Below are 16,827 nucleotides of genomic sequence, written 5' to 3'. Positions count from 1 at the left end.
TTGGACTCCTCTGTTTGTCTTGTAGCTAAACACGAACCATGAGGTAGAACTAGCTAGTATGAATAAGCAATTGTAGCAGTGCTTGACTTCTCTCCTCTCTTCCTCTGTTACTCCATGTTTAATTAAAGTGATGAAAAAAAGAAGATACTTCACAAAATGCCTGGTGGATCCAAAGCTTGAACAACCAACTGTCCAGCTAAATATTTTGTATATTAGTTACCACAACTACTTTCACATTTTAAAGAGGTGAATTTCAGTTAGGTAATTTAGAGTTAAATATTTCTAAAATGTCAATGTTTATTTCCTCTTGGCTCCTGTTGCCTATACGTGACCACTTATTTTCCAACTAGTCAAACTATGGTGCTCCCAGCTGAACTTTTCAGACCATTTGTAGCTATTTTCTTCTTTCTGAAGAGTTATAGGTGGCTGATTCCCTTATGATGCAGCTGATTCATTGAGCTGTCTTTAAAAGCCTTTCCCCTTATAGGCAGAGACTCCTTTCCCTAGAGTGACTCTAACACTGCAAGTGGACTGATGCACTTAAGGTAGTTCTTTTAGTTCAGATATGCCGTGCATGGTTTGTCCTGCTGGTTTTGGCCATCAATCGACTTTTGTTGAAGAGAATATTGCAGATCAGCGTGGAATTTCTGTTGGCAAGCCAGGAGGGAAAGATTGTTTTTCAGAGGTAGCTTTGGGTCCCAGAATCTTTCATTTGGAAATGGCCTCAGTGTAAAAGAATTACTCTACAAATGCAAATGCTTAAGACCAGAGTTTCAATAACACATGGCAAAAGCTGATACAAGTGAGTATGAGTTAGGAAAATTCTACCTTGCCTTGCTCTGTGCCTGCAAGTGTTCTCTTCTGTTTGTGAGGTGTTTTCAGAATCTCTTTGCGTTGCAATTAGAGGGTCTCTAGTTTATTATTTGACTCTCTCATCAAGGAGGCGGCAGGTGGGGGAAGGTATTCTAAAATCATAATATGACAGTTATTTTCTCAAAATCAAGTACATTCTTATCACAGTATCATAGCAGTCAAGTTCCTGTGACTTCCCTTGTCCATTCAATCATGTTTAATGAATGTTTATCCGAGTGGTGGCCAAGATAGAGATACTACTTAGAATGGGAATGCCCAATTTCCCCGTTAGTTGTTCCTCATACTGTGAGGTCAACACAAGTGAAATCTATTTTGCTAATGAGCTCCTGAGATTAGACCCCATTTACCAAGCTAATTAATATGAAGTCCTTTATAGCTGTACTGCTCCAGGCTGGCCCTCTCTTGGCTAGACTGGCACTGTCTGTGCAGCACGTAGCATTGAGCTCTCCCTGGCTGGCTGCAGAGGCCCCTCTGTGCGGCTGTGCCCTCCCTGTATACCTCTTGGCTGCTCCAAGTGACTATGTCCACCTTTCTCATAGACCTTAACGTGAGCTGTATTTTGTTACGCTTTCATAGGAGGCTTTTTGGTTTGGTTTTAATTCTGACCAATGTAGCGGAGTTGGGCTTAAAATTCTCTCCTGCACAAAGCTGCCTTTTCGATTCAGTTCTGTCCATACACTTCCAGAAAGTGGTCAGCCTCTGATAGTTCTTGTTTTACCCGTTAAAATTCATCCTTTGGTTCAGTCATTCTGGAATGCATGCAGCCCATGGAAGAGAATGTGGTTAAGTCATATGAGCTTACAGAAGAGGTAGAAGATAGTTACGTTAAGAAGAGCATGGAGCAGACCCTGTAGCTAGATCTCCAAGGAGAGGAAAAGATTTTTCCTAAACATTTGTTGCCATCCAGGCCATCACTGAAAGGTCCCGTACTTAAAAGTGAACTAGAGGGAAAGCACCTGCCCTGTCAAGACAGTGTGGGGAGAACAAGGGTTTATTTTTTTAAATTTTAAGTTAATCTCCTATTCTTTTCTTCTGTTTATGCCTTATTCTCTGTTTTTAAAAAGACATTGTCCCTGTTTATGTTCTGCTGGAACTGGCCTTGAGTTTACAAGCTCTCTTGGTGGTTTTGATGCGCTAGCTAAAAAGAAAAGGTCTAAAGGCTCCTACCTCAAAGCTGTTGCTGTCTTGGGATCCCATTTAGACTTTCTGGTTTTAGAAACTTCACTGACATTTTTTAGGCTTAAATAAAATCAAGACCTCTTGTCACTATAATTGAACACTGATGAATAAAATATAGTATCTATCTAATAGGAATCAAACCCAGTTGAATTCAGTCTTGAATTAGAGTTAGGTCTTCAAATTAATGTAAAATATACTGAGAGGTATATAGAAATAATTGTGAAAATAAAGTGAAATTATTGTAAACTTAAAATTAAAATAAAAGTTCAATAATTATTTTTTTTTTTAATCTAGGTTTGGGTCTGATTAAGAATTTTAATACAGAAATCAAATTATTATCTCATATTTGAATCAAGTACTGTAAGTCTTGCTTTCTTCTTAGACATGAATGTTCAGTGGAGACCAAGAGACCATCCTTTCGTTTATGCTCAGCTCTCCAAAGTTAGGTTAGAGTTTTGCAGACTATGTAATTTTAACAAATCTAGTTCACTGTCAATCAGAGGTAATAATCCTAAACTTTTTGGCATGGAACACTTTTTACTGAGCATCTTTATGAAGCATATTAGAGGGGTTCGAAGTCAGTTTGGTTTTCTTGCTAGTTTCTGCTGTTTGGAGCCTCATCGATATTCAAGGTTCTACACCCACAGCAGTTTCATATACTGAAAATAAAAGAAGTTAGGTTGTCTCCCAGATAAGGAAGCAACTGCCACCCCTTCCCCTGTGATAGTATTGTACTGCCGAAAATGTCAGAGAGTTTTCTAGAAACTTTGCAGTCTTCTGCAACCTGGCAGTGTTGCCTTTGGAAAATTGTGATGATTTCCTGGCTGAGTGCTTTTACTTGATCAGTCTTTAGATAAAGGAAGAGCCTCACTGGAGGCACATGTTTTCCATCAGTTTTACTCGTACTCTTCTTTCTATAAAGGGAAGAGGCTTAAAGTGTTTGGCTTAGGTCTTTACATTCAGTGTGCAGACAACTGCAGGTGCTTGACAGTACTATTAAATCATCTTCACAGATTGGGGATCGTGGCCTCTCAGCAACTCTAGTCATTAGAATTTCTCAAAAAAAAAAAAAAAAAAAAAAAAAAGGTGTGTAGGCTGGGTTGATACCAGAGAATCAATGTGTACTTGTCTAAAGAAACTTTGAATATCAGTTTGCAATTATTGAGAGAGGGGAAGGAAGAAAGGAAGGGAGTTAGAGTGAGGGAGAGAAAGAAACAAAGATAGAAGGAAAGAAAAGGAAGTTCAGTATTGCTCTACCCTGTCATTAAATGACAGGTCATACACCTCATTGTTTTTCTTCAGGATTTAGCTCCTGAAGTAAAATGATTTTGTGTAAATTCCTGATTTTTTTTCCTGAAAAGTTAATTTCAGCTCTCATGATTGGAGAGATGCCTGAAAATCTCTTGAGAATGAAAGTTTATATTTTGAGAATGAGAAGAGAAATAAGAACCCAAAATGTACTATTCTAGTGCCAGTGTTGTAAGTATGGGGAAAAGGCATTACTTCTTTTTAAGCATTGGTATTCAACAGTTCTGTAAATATGATAAGGCTAACAGTGACAAGGGAATATTAAAATTGTAAGTATCAAGAAAGGAAAAGCCTCCCTCACTCCACCAAGAGAAGTCAAAACACCTTTTTGTAGCCTAAAAAATTGATTATTCTGTTATGAAGTCATTCTGTGTTGGTGCAAGTTAAATTTTTGTAGATGGATATACAAGATGTTTCTTGGTTTATGTGCCGCTCCCCTGGAAGGCATAAAAATGAATGTTTAAAAAATATTTCTTAGTAATTTTGAGTAAAGTATATATGTTGGTTAGGTGTCTTGGTGTAGTTCCAACTAGAAAATTACATTTCCAGCCCAACATAGAAAAAAAAAAAAGGTGTACCATTTTACCATTTTTATTTGGATCTAGTTACTATTTATCCTCTACCATAATTTTGCAGTGTGATTAACTTAATGTTAAAACTTCGTATTTTTTACTAACAAAAAAAATATCAAATTCGCAAGTTTTTCACCAATGGGTCCTACAGATGGATAATACTACTATAACTCCTGGATTTAAAGGAATAAATACTTGCATTTTTTCCAGTTGCGTAATGCACTTTTCTACTACTGCAGTTGTAGAAGATGTTACAGCTAATGATAGTACTAAATTAATGATGGAAAACCAGACATTTTGGAAACCACAATTTTACATGACTTAGTTTACTTATTTTAAAATACACTTAGTTTCCAGGAGACTCCACCTTTAAGCAATTGCTCAGTTGCTTGTGACTAGCAAATTAAACAGCCCTATATTGTTATATTGTCATATTCCATTACTGAATATATGATTACAAGACAATACATTTTTGTCTTCTCTTTTTTAACTCTTTCCCCAGTGAAAAGGCAGAGTCTGAAAGTTCAGATCAATGCAACAGATGACACCGTTTGCATGAGGTATCTTCGACCAAGTCAAAATACCAAACTAGAAGGTTTTGTCCTGGGTTATGGAAGCAACTTCTTCTCTAATCAGTACATTCCTTTACCTTCGGAAGGAAAAAACTACGTAACAGAACTTGGTAAGGCATATTTGCTATTCACGCTACTGTTGTCATGAATTGTGGGAAGAGAGTGAGGAGAATATGAACCTTCAGGTTTCTTGATTTGGGGTTTTATTGGGTTGTTGCTCAGGGATTCTTTGCGTTTGTTTACAGTTGCCTTGAAGAATTTCAGATGAAAGTGGAATTAGGAGATCCTTCAAGGACAACAAATAGTTCTTGTTGTTTGGAAATGTTTGCTACTGGTATTTGTTTTGAGGATATTCATTGTACTAAGAGATTGTAGTATATTGACTGCATTGCAGATCAAATTGGGATGATTTGACTAAAGTTGCAGTTATAAAGTAGAATACAAGGGAGATGTGCATGTTTTTAACAAATAGTACAAGAGGCAGTGAAACAGTTTTGAGAACTGTGTGGTTGATTCCCTTTGCTAGAAACACTCCCATCAAAATGAGGCCTTTTCTGGCAGGGGCCTATTCCAGTTCTACACATTATAGAATAACCTATAACTTCTGTGTCAGAAGTTATGGATAGAATTCCATGAGCTGTTGTATCAAGAGTGTTATAGCCACTTGCCTGGGATAGGGAGGAAGAAGGGAAATTGGTTTGACTTGGGGTTATGACAGTATGGGCAGCATAGCAAAATAGTAGAACTGGATTAGTTAGAATTGTCTGATAAATGATTAAAACATTGATTTATCAAGATTTGACCTTTGAAGAAATCTTCAATCGCTGAGGATTTTCCTGTTGCTTTCTTCAATCTTTTCTAGCCTGAAATGAATCTGCGTTACCCTCATAATTGTAATGCCAGTGATCTTGGTGTAAAACAAGGGGGCAGAAAAGATACATAAGCATAGAAGTAACAATTGCTGTCTTTTTTATTTGGTCAGTTAAGGCAATTCTGGGGGTCTGCTCCAGGCTAAAAACTGCAGAATAAAAAAGAATAAATAAGATGTCAGACACAGAATAATTAAGATATTAGAGACTTTCGTTAGATCACTGTAGCAAAGGTTGACTTTTTCTTTCTCATGAGTTGGTACTCCTGGGATCTGTCTGTAATTCTATCACCAACTGTCACTTAAGCTGTGTTTGATTTATCTGATTTATCCCATGTGTAACTTTTGAATCAATTCACTAAGAACGGTGTACAGGATTTTCTGTAGAATACTGTGAATTGGGCATAGGTAATAGCTGTATTGCAGGAGTAGTGAGGATTAATGTCTTTCTCTGAGATTCTTGGAAATAGGATGAATCACTGAATGCAACATCATGTGTAGATCATTTGCATTTCCTATTTAATACCTAATGCTTTGTGAAATTGTATGAAAACAGAAAGCCGAATGTCACCTGGAACATATGGAATTTGGGGATTTTGTAACTTTTACGTTAATAGCTAATGGTTGGAAACTGTAGGCACCTTTCAGTACATCAGAGTGCTAGCTGCATGCATATTCGTTAAAGCTTACTGTTAAGCAATCAAAATCTTGTAGCAATGAACACAGAAGATAATAAAAGCCACGATGCATACAGCCTGTAATGAAACAAACACATTTTCTCTAGTGTATCTGGACAGGGGAAACCACAAGTGTCGGGGATTACTCTCCTTTTCCTTTCTAATTATTTTAAAGGACAATAACTTCAAAATTTTAAATCACTCATGTTAATACAAGTTGTCAATGTTTCCTAGTGACAATGAATCTATGATTATGACTTCTAAGTGTCCAGTAACTAAAAATGCAATGTGAAACATAATAAAGACTAGCATTTCCAACTTTAAGAAAATGTCATCTTTGAAAGGACAGAAACAAAAGAAGCTTACAGCAATATGTACTTCAAGTTGCAAGCATTTATTTAAGGCAATTAACAGTACACTTATTGGAGCTATTGCTTTATGTTAAGAGATTTAGGGTTAGATTATATGCTTTGTGGAGTTGTTTATTGGAGTTTGGAAGGAGAGAGCACATCATTTTCCCATTCATTAATTTTAAACACCACATTAAACTGCAGCTTTGACTGTACTTTCCAAGTGTGTGCAGAACACGAGCTAAAGCAAGGAACACCAGTTATGCTTTTGGCTCTATTTTAGAGTGACTTGTGTGGCAGAGGTGAAGAGAGGAGAGTGGTGATTGCTAGCACCCCCCTCAGTTTCAGTGACCAGCTTCTGGCACAAACTGGAGGAATTGCAGGATGGTTATTAGTTTTAGGAACAATGGTTAGGTTTTACTCTGGCAGACAGAGAACTCAGCTTAGCACACACTTTATGTGGATGTTAGAAAAAAATAAGGTATTGTAGAGGGGCAATAGAAATACTTTCAAGATACTTTCCAAAGATACAAACCCCCTACACCCTATTGCTGAAAAATCTTATGTTACCTTTGTACTCCTGGTACATCTCCTATGTGATGAAGTTGGCCTAGTATGCTGTCTTCGTATCAAAACAATATATTTTTAAAATTTCATACTAAAAATTGTCTAGTCCATGTTCCAGATATTCTAGTGATTCAAGTGCCACTGTACACTTTGCAAAAGTTCTTCAGTGGGTTCCACACATTTTTCCACAATAAGAACAACTAGGCTTATACAAAAATATTCACATTCACCCTGAGAACTCCTTCTTGGTGCTCTGATGCTTTGGCTTATCTGACTTTTACTGAAAACAGTTGAACTTTTACAGGCTGCCCTGAACAGTGGTTAGTTGTGGCTTTTACTGAACAGGATGTGGATGGAGTGATTCCCAAATATGAAAAGACATTATAGCCTATTTAGATCAAGTCTAATAAAATTTAATGCTTCCTCCTCCCCCTTCAGTTTTAGCAGTTCATGGATAGAGAACACCTTTCCCAGTGAGTTTAGGGACTTTGATCGCAACCTTAAATTGGTTTGGTAGCTGAAATGTAAAGATTAGAAATGGAGATTTAGGGGTATTTGTTAGTTACTAAAGGACATGTTTTCCCAATGGATTAAGGCATTTTGCTTTAGAATGTAATCTCCTGAGAGAATGACTAGGTCCAGGCGAATGGAATATCTGTATCTAGACAAAAGTGGATTGTGTCTTACTAGTATTAAAATTGTTGATTCAGAGACCTGTAAGCAAAGACAGTACAGATATGCAATCAACTGTAGACCCTACTCAAAGAAAAAAAAAAAAAAACATTCATTAATGTAGTAGTTAGACCAATGTAAGAAAGCACACAGGCTTGGCATATGAGTCAGTCATGATTCCCTCCCTAAAATCCATCAATCCTTTAGAATGTCCTTTTTCCTTTCTAACAAACAGTATAGGTCTACACAGCAGAATGAAATGCCTTGCAGACATTTCCTTGATATAGCTCTGCATGCCTGATTTTGCTAATGGAGCAGCATAATTGGTATTCTGTTTGGGATAATTATCCCTGATTGGAACTGGAGTATGGGGAATGAAGCAATGACTAACTTATTTTTTTAATAGATGACACAATATACACAATAATATATATATTTAAGGCCCATGACTTCCATATTTCCAACCCTGTTACTGTTGATTAAGATGAAATTTATTGTCAGATTTTCTGCTGGGTCTCATACCTCTTATGACCCTGTTAACAATAAACTTGAAATCAGCAGATTTATTAATTTATGAAATTCCACGTGTATATGTGCATATATTTTAAAAGAAATGAATAAGGACATGATCTTTACTAGGATTTCCAGGAGAGATATGTGGCTTTGTAGAAAGTGTGACATCCGCCTACATTTTATCCATTAAAATGTTCAGCACCTCGCTGCAGTGATTCTTATCTTAAAATATTTGTTTTTCCTTTCTTTTGCAACTAAAGTAATAACTGAGCCAGCAATTGCGTAACATTATCCATGAATTGGGAACTGCCTGCAGAGGGCATGTACAAAGAGCAAAGGGTTCTGTTGGATTTCCTGGACTTGTAATGAGCTCATGCTGGCAACAAACTCTTGAGCAGCTTCATGCATTGCTAGATAGATGAATTTGAATCACAGTGAAGAGTAAACGACAATGATGAGGCAGCATCAAAGTTTGGTTCAAAGAAGTATGCCTCTTTATCAGGATACAAGATGTGTTTTCTTTTGCGCTGGGTGTACTTTATCAGCTTACGTTGCAGTAAACAACGTTATTATTAGTCATGGAAGCTATTCAGACTGTGTCAAAAGATATCAAAGTGTAAATTCAACAAGACTAATAAATAAAGTGAAGAATTCTAGTGCCACCTTGACACTGTTTAGCAAGTGTAATTCAGGGATGTGTGCTAGAGCAGTGCTTGATTAAAAGATCTCGCGGTGCAGTTTCATATATATGATCAATTCCCAGAAACGTGCAGATTTATTAACCACGTGGTTTTCAAGGTGTCAAATAATGTGAGCATTAATTTGGAAGTATGTTTCTTTCTGATAACTTATCAAAAAACCAGATTCTTATTGCAAATGTTAGCTGAGCCCAGTGGACTGGAGGACCTGGAGGAGGTCAGCAGCTGCACCTTCAGCTATACAAGTGTACAGACCAGCAGCAGGTTCCTTCACACCAGCCCCTTTGTCGCCCGTCTCTATCTTTTCCTGTGCTTGCTACACCAGAATACACTTTGATCCTTCCATTTCTCCACTTTTGGCCTTTGCCCTTAACAACATCCCATAGTAAATCTTTAGCAATCCCTAAATTCAGATTAGGGAATTGCTGCCTGAAGCTAAAAAATACTTTGTTTTTATTTCTGAATCTGCTGGTCTGTGAGTTCTAATGATGCATTGTAACACTTTATTTTAAAATTTATTCTAATTTTGTTAGTCAGTTCATTCTTACATTGTTTTGCTTTCAACTGCCTTCCTGTATTGGCTGAACCCTGAACTGAATTAAAACAGTGTGCTTGACCATAAGCAGAATTTGCTAGTGTTTTGCAGTGCCACGTTAGTTGCCTGCTGCCACTGATTTGATAGCCTAGCTCATGACATATGGAAGTAAGCATTCTCCTATAGTTGTTTGATGTGTCAGTGGCACGTATTTTTGTTATATTCTGTTGTCTCCTGAAGCTGTTAGGGTGGATAATAAAAGTTTTTGTCTTTTAATAATTTTATGTCATTAATATTACAGAATCTTAGTCAAACAGTTTTTTTCTTTTATAATGACACCAAAGTGTTGGTTTACTTCTGTGCAAATTTGCAGTCTTTCAAATGCTCCTTCTGTGGTAAGTAGTAGGTGACTCTCTTCTGTGAGGTATGGAGGCACCCTTTTGCTGACCTGACGCACTTGCTAGGGAATTGTGCTGCTTACTGGGGGCTTGTATCAAGGATGTCGCCAAGAGACTACCAAACCTCGTGTAGTCATCTGACTATTATCTGCTGCTGCTGTTTTACATGGGCACCAGTGATGCAGCCAGGAGCAGCCTGAAGACTATCAAGAAAGATTATAGAGCCCTGGGAGCAGCAGTCAGGGACTCTGGGGCACGGGTAGTTTTTTCATCAGTCCTCCTGGTCAAAGGGAAGGGGGTGACAGGGCCAGGTGAATCTGGCAAATCAATAAATGGCTACAAGGCTGGTGCCACAGCCGGGGGTTTGGCTACTTAGACCATGGGACTTGCTTTGAGAAACATGGTCTGCTGAGGCCTGATGGGCTTCACCTGTCAGACAAGGGGAAGGACATCTTTGGCCAGAAGCTTGCCAAGCTTGTGAAGAGGGCTTTAAACTATAGTTGCTGGGTGAGGGGAACCACAATCCATCCCACTCCTACCAATATGATGCCAATACCAGTAATAGATACCCAGAGCCTGGAGAAGGGTTGCGGGTCAGCTGGAGAACACCTGGAGTGCAGCACAAAGGAAAACGAGTCGCTCCAGCCAGTAAGTAAGCTTCATTGGGAGCCCAGCTTAAATGCTTCTATACAAATGCACAAAGCATGGGGAATAAACAAGAGGAGTTAGACATGTGCAGATGCCTGCAGGGCTATGATGTTATTGGCATCACAGAGACATGGTGGGATGGCTTCTATGACTGGAGTGTTGGGATGGAAGGATACAGGCTCTTAAGGACGGACAGGCAGGGGAGATTGAGGGAGGGGTGTTGCCCTCTATGTCAAGGACCAGCTGGAGTGCATGGAGCTCTGCCTGGGGGTGGCTGAGGAGCTGACTAAGAGCTTATGGGTCAAGAATAAAGGGAGAGCATGGACAGGTGATGTTACAGTGGGGGTCTGCTACAGGCCATCTAACCAGGAAGACCAAGCAGATAAGGCACTCTATAGACAGATACAAGCAGCCTCACATTCAGAAGCCCTGATCCTCATGGGGGACTTCAACCATCCCAATATCTGTTGGAAGGACAACACAGCAGGGCATAAGCAATCCTGGAGGTTCCTGGACTGTGTTGATAATAACTTACTTCTCTGAGTGACAGAGGAGCGAAAAAGGAGAGGTGCCATGCTGGACTTTGTTCTCACCAACAAGGAGGGGCTCGTGGGGGATGTGAAGCTCAAGGGCAGCCTTGGCTGGAGTGACCATGAGATGATGGAGTTCAAAATCCTTAGGGTGGTGAGGAGGGCGCAGAGTAAGCTGGCTACCCTGGACTTCAGGAGAGCAGATGTTGGCCTCTTCAGGGATCTGCTTGGCAAAGCACCATGGGATAAAGCCCTGAAGGAAAGAGGGGCCCAAGAAAAGTGGCTAATATCCAAGGACCACCTCCTCCAAGCTCAGGAGCGATGCATTCCAATGAAGGGGAAGTCAGGCAAAAGCTCCAGGAGAGCTGCATGGATGAACAAGGACCTCCTGGACAATCTCAAACAGAAAAAGGAAGCCTACAGAGGGTGGAAACAAGGACAGGTAGCCTGGGAGGAATACAGAGAAATTGTCTGAGCAGCCAGGGATCAGGTTAGGAAAGCCAAAGCCCAGATAGAGCTAAATCTGGCTAGGAACATCAAGAGCAACAAGAAAAGCTTCCGTAGGCATGTCACTGACAAAAGGAAGACTAGGGAAAATGGGTGCCCTCTCAGGAAGGAAATTGGAGACCTGGTCATCCGGGACATGGACAAGGCTGAGGTACTCAACGACTTTTTTGCCTTGGTCTTCACTGGCAAGGGATCTAGCCACACCACCCGAGTTGCAGAAGGCAAAGGCAGAATGAGGGAGAACAAGGAACCACCCAATATAGTAGAAGACAAGGTTTGAAACCATCTAAGGAAGCTGAAGGTGCACAAGTCCATAGGACTTGATGAGATTCATCTGTGGGTCCAGAGGGAACTGGTGGATGAAGTTGCCAAGCCACTATCCATCATATTTGAGAAGTTGTGGGAGTCCAGTGAAGTTCCCACTGACTGGAAAAGGGGAAACATAACCCTCATTTTTAAAAAGGGAAAAAAGGAAGACCTCAGGAACTACAGGCTGGTCAGTCTCACCTCTCTCACCCAGCAAGATCATGGAGCAGATCCTCCTGGAAACTCTGCTACAGCACGTGGAAAATAAGGAGGTGATTGGAGACAGCCAACATGGCTTCACTAAGGGCAAATTGTGTCTGACAATTTTTGCCCTCTACGATGGTGTTACAGCATTGGGGGATAAGGGAAGAGCAACTGACATCATCTACATGGACTTGTGCGTAGCATTTGTCCCGCATGACAGATCATAAATAGGTCTTGCAACTTGATAGAGTTTAATACATGAGTGAGGCAATATTTTACGTCCCTGAAAATGAATTAAATTGTAGTAGCATCAGATGATTTCTGTGTTGTGATGATGACCAATACATATATTTCTCCACAAGAAGACTGAATCAGTGTGAAAACTCAGTGTTCTTCTGAACTTAATAAGAGAAATGTTAAATTGCAGTAAAAGACTAAGAAGACCTCCCATTTCTAAACCTGAATCCTGGCTCATTACATGACATTAAGCAAGCTGTTTACCTTTCTTGGTTTCAGTTTCCTTAGATATAGAATGTATCTCTGTCCAGACTAGAAGCATTTCAAGGGCTGTGTTCTTCAGTCTGTGCATAATGCTTTGATACTGTGCATCAAATAGACGAATTTAAGTTAAACTACAGTTGCTGTATGGTTAACACCTATATAGTAGCATGGGTGGTTCTGCCCAGGAATGACAAATCATATTTCTAAAGTAAGATATATTTTTAGTTAAGTTCAGAACAGAATTTTGGTGTTGTATCCCAGGTATTGAATGTACTCCTCTGATAATGTCAAATTCTGATTTTAGTTATAATGATCATAATATTGTCTTAAATTCAGTGGTTCTAAACCAGACAAGTGGTACTTTATAACCTGCCTGTTCTATAGCAGAGCTCTCTCGATATCTAGTCTTAGCCTGTTTTCCTAAATACTGCCTTTTATAGATTGTATTACAATCAAAAGAGCTGTGAATTCTCTGGAAAATGGAGATATGTTGTATTTTTTATTAAGGCAACATTTGCTAAATCCACAAAAAAAGCTGAATGAACAGCACCCAACACAAAATATTCCTGCTGAGAGGACTTTGTTACAGAACAAAACTGCTTCTTAGATCTAATGGTTACTGATAAATACCAGAATTTATAGCTTTGAGATGTGCGGGAAGACATTTACAGTCTTTGGTTATTACCACATTTTGTTAAACAGATAATCTATTTCTATACTGCTACACATGTCATTTCAGACTGCAGCCAGAATTAATTTTTCCAGTGATGGAGCAGGGCAGAACAAGCTGTTTCAAACCATCTGGGTAGCTGTCTTTCACAATCTTTGGACATTTTGTTGATGAAAACATACATTTCTGCAGTTTTGAAGACTGACTTTGTAGTTCATGAGCTTTCAAGGCAACACGTGAAAATAATTTTGTTGAAGTTAAGGTTGTTCAATTCTTTGTGAGAGTTACAAGTCTCACAAATGGGCATGAATGCACAGCAGAAAACTGGGATTAAAATACATGGAAAACAAATTGTTTTAAGTGTCACTTATTTCTGGTTTCAGGTGTCAAAATGAAAAATGTCCAGATGATTGCACAGATCCCAGAAATGCGTGCTGCCCTAAATATTAAAAAACATTTTTTGCAAATGAAGAGATATTTGCACTTCAGAGTTGCTCTTTCTATTTAACTAATGCTTTTTTCCATATTGCTTTGAGCAGCTGTTTTCAATGTTCATCTTAGTTATGTTTATATTGGGTGAAGTTGAAACCTACTTAAAAACAATAATTAAACAATTAAAGTACACCCATAGTATGGGTTTCCAGAGCCTTAGATGCATAGAATCAGTGGAGTTAAGTTAGAGTGGTTTTCCCCACACTAGCAGAGCTTTTTAAATAGTGCAGAAAGTTTTTGATTTATTCAGTACTGGTTTTCCTTCCTCTCTCCTTACCGAAATCTGGATGTAAGAAAAAATGGAATGATTTCTCAGTGGTTCTGTTTAATCAGTAGACTTCAAGGTATCTGTTACACTGAGATATGCAGAAAATTCAGTCTCTCATCAATAGATGGAGATTTAGATAAATGTGTCTAAACTAGAATAACAATTTTACACAGACAAATCCTTTTTTAAAAAAAAAAATTGTAGCTATAGTAGTTTTGATCAGTATATGGTGAGCCAAATTCTGCCCATGGATCTCTCTTTGGAAGCTCCTATGACTTCTTTTCTAGTTTTGCAGTTCAGTGGCAATAGAGCTAGTTTTAAATAATTAAGAAGGGCAGAAAACTCTGACATCCAATGTCAAGAGTAAGGGAAAAGCTTCTTACTGAAGATGAATGCCCCGAACTAAAATCACCGTCGCAACGTTGTTTTAATCGAAGCATTTATTATTTTAAGCAGGGTGAAGTTATCTGCCTCTCACTGCCAGAAACATGAATGTATCTGAACTTGTGACCTCTTCCCATGTGTGCTTGTGTCATCCAAACTGCATCGGATGTCTCTGAAATGTGTTAAAGTTTGTGTAAAATTTGGTTTGCTTCATTTCATTATTTCCTATGAAGACTAGTATTTCCAGAAGTTTTCTAAGCTTGTTCACAACTGACACCCATCTAGCAATGACTCCATCCTTTAGAATAGCTGCAGTTCTTGTGTACTTTAAAAGAAACTTAGGCCATTCAGGTAAGATTGAATTAAAAGGCAAAATTCCTGTCTTTGGAAGGGCTTTTCAATTTTTTTTTTTTTTTTGGCTATGTAATATGATCTGTTCTGTTAGCTTTTTGAAGTGAAGTAGTTGAACCTTTTCGGGGAAGTGGTGCAAAAAAGTCTGAACTGTAGGTAAGATGGAGAGAGATTCTTTCCCGTAAAGATTTAAAAAATATTTTGCAAAATTTTATTTTTCCTGGGAGAAAATGCATAGGGGTTACAATTAAAAGAAATGTGAATGTCATAAAATCTGGAAAATATAATTTGTCGCTGAGATGAACTTAGGAATAAGAAAATCACTTAAACTGTTGTTCTCCTGTTGCATGCAACATTATTTCTAGTGTAACAGTACCCAGAGATTCCAGTCAAAGTCACAGCCCTTTGTGGGTTTTACAGAAATATTAGTCCCTTGCTCTTAAATGTTAGTAATAGCTTTACTTTCATAAAGAGTATTCAAACATGTGAAAGCACTTAATAGTTAAATCTCATAGTAAGTATCTGGAAAAACTATGTAAACCTAATTATAAGACAAGCCAGTAACCAATGTGGACTGTCTTAAGCATGTCTGACATTGTGTTGTTTCGTTCAACCAGACAATCATGCAAATCTTGAATGATTTAGTATTAATCTATTGGGGTATGCGTTCCTAAATGCTCAATGCATTTTCTTTATTCTTTTTACAATAGGTCAGCTCTTTACTGAGAAACTGCTTACAGCAGGAAAACTAAGATGTATAGCCTAAAATGGAATACAGAAAATATTGTAGGAAAAGTTCCTCCAGCTCCTGTCAGGAGATTAGATTGTACTCTTCAGGCTTTACCCTCTTATTACTTCACCTGTTTTATTTTTCTGTTTTGCCATCACGTCTTCCCCTTCATCTGGGTTTTCATTCCCCTTCACTTTCCAAGTAATGTTTGCATTGAAATGCTATATTTATGTCCTGTCATGTTCACCTATTTGTCCCAGTCAAAAAGAATTGCCAAATCTTTTGTGTATGGGTGTATTATTTTTCCTAATGGCAAGAATATTTCTGAAGGATTGGTGAATAAACCTTAAAGCAAACATGCTGGAAGATCACAAAGATTGGATAACATGTCAAGCATTCACTGAATAATGGACTTTTTCTTATTAATTATAGGTTAACCCATTTCTCAAACAAATAGCACATCTATATTAATTTCTGCTTTCTTTATTTACAGATGCAGAGCCACGGTATTTGGTTTCAGTAAGACCAGCACGCGTTTCAAATAATAAGAAATCTTGTTCAGGTATTTTACCATTCCTGCATCTCTTCCTTAAACATAGTAAAAGATTCTGTCTTCCTTCAACTACTTTATCTGAAAAGATATTTGTAATAGTAGGTGTCTGACTGGGATCCAGAAATTCCATACGTGGGAAGGTAAAATATAGGACAGTATTTCCTAGTCAGTAATTAGTCCCACATGTGGTGTTCAAAACATGAGGAAGTACCTGAAGATTGTTTTTGTAAAAAGTTCTTACAAATGAGAATTGAAATTTAGAATACTAATTTCTGATGTTTAAAGAGGTCACAAGTGCATGCAAAAAAAAGTAAAAGTTTCTAAATACAATGGTCTGGTGTATTGAGTTACTCTTCCCAAACTGTCACTAAGGATTCCTTCCTCCCTGGACATGTTAATGGCCCTTGTTTCTCATTGGAAAACGGTGACACCTGTGTGTGTGTTTATCTGTAAACCAGTACTACTACTAAGTTTGCTGATGCAAGGAGTTAAGGAGAGAGGGATGTTTCTCGCTTAAACTGTACATAGCAGAGCAGAAATCTGAATTTGATTCTCATCTGTTCCAAACACTTTCTGTATGACCTTATTCATGTCATTAATATTATTAGTTTTTAATTCATTAATATGGAGATGACTCTCAGGATCACTGGACTGTTGCAAAGAATAAACTGGTAGTGTATATGTATATATTTATAGTTTGAGACAAACTTTCTAGCAGGGTCTGTTGCGACAGGACAAGGAGTAATGGTCTTAAACAAAAAGAGTGTAGATTCAGACTAGATATATGGAAGAAATTTTTTTAGGATGAGGGTGATGAAACATGGGAATAGGTTGCCCAGAGAGGTGCTAGATGCTCCATCCCTAGAAACATTCAAGGTCAGGTTGGACAGGGCTCTGAGCA

General features: G+C 38.3%; 1 protein-coding gene across 1 annotated transcript in view; it reads left to right on the top strand.

Annotated features, from left to right (window-relative positions):
* The window catches only part of ABI3BP (ABI family member 3 binding protein), a gene marked incomplete at its 5' end in the record, with an annotated part of 170,381 nt that overhangs the window by 18,895 nt on the left and 134,659 nt on the right, over positions 1-16,827 (top strand). Inside the window, 2 exons of the mRNA XM_082487505.1 lie at positions 4,435-4,614; positions 15,867-15,935. Of these exons, the coding sequence (XP_082343631.1) occupies positions 4,435-4,614; positions 15,867-15,935 (249 nt within the window). The remainder of the gene's footprint in view (positions 1-4,434; positions 4,615-15,866; positions 15,936-16,827) is intronic.

Source organism: Vanellus vanellus, assembly GCF_965231255.1.
Source record: "Vanellus vanellus genome assembly, chromosome: 1".
In the NCBI taxonomy this organism is placed as follows: Eukaryota; Metazoa; Chordata; class Aves; order Charadriiformes; family Charadriidae; genus Vanellus; species Vanellus vanellus.
This window is presented reverse-complemented; position numbering and strand designations above follow the sequence as displayed.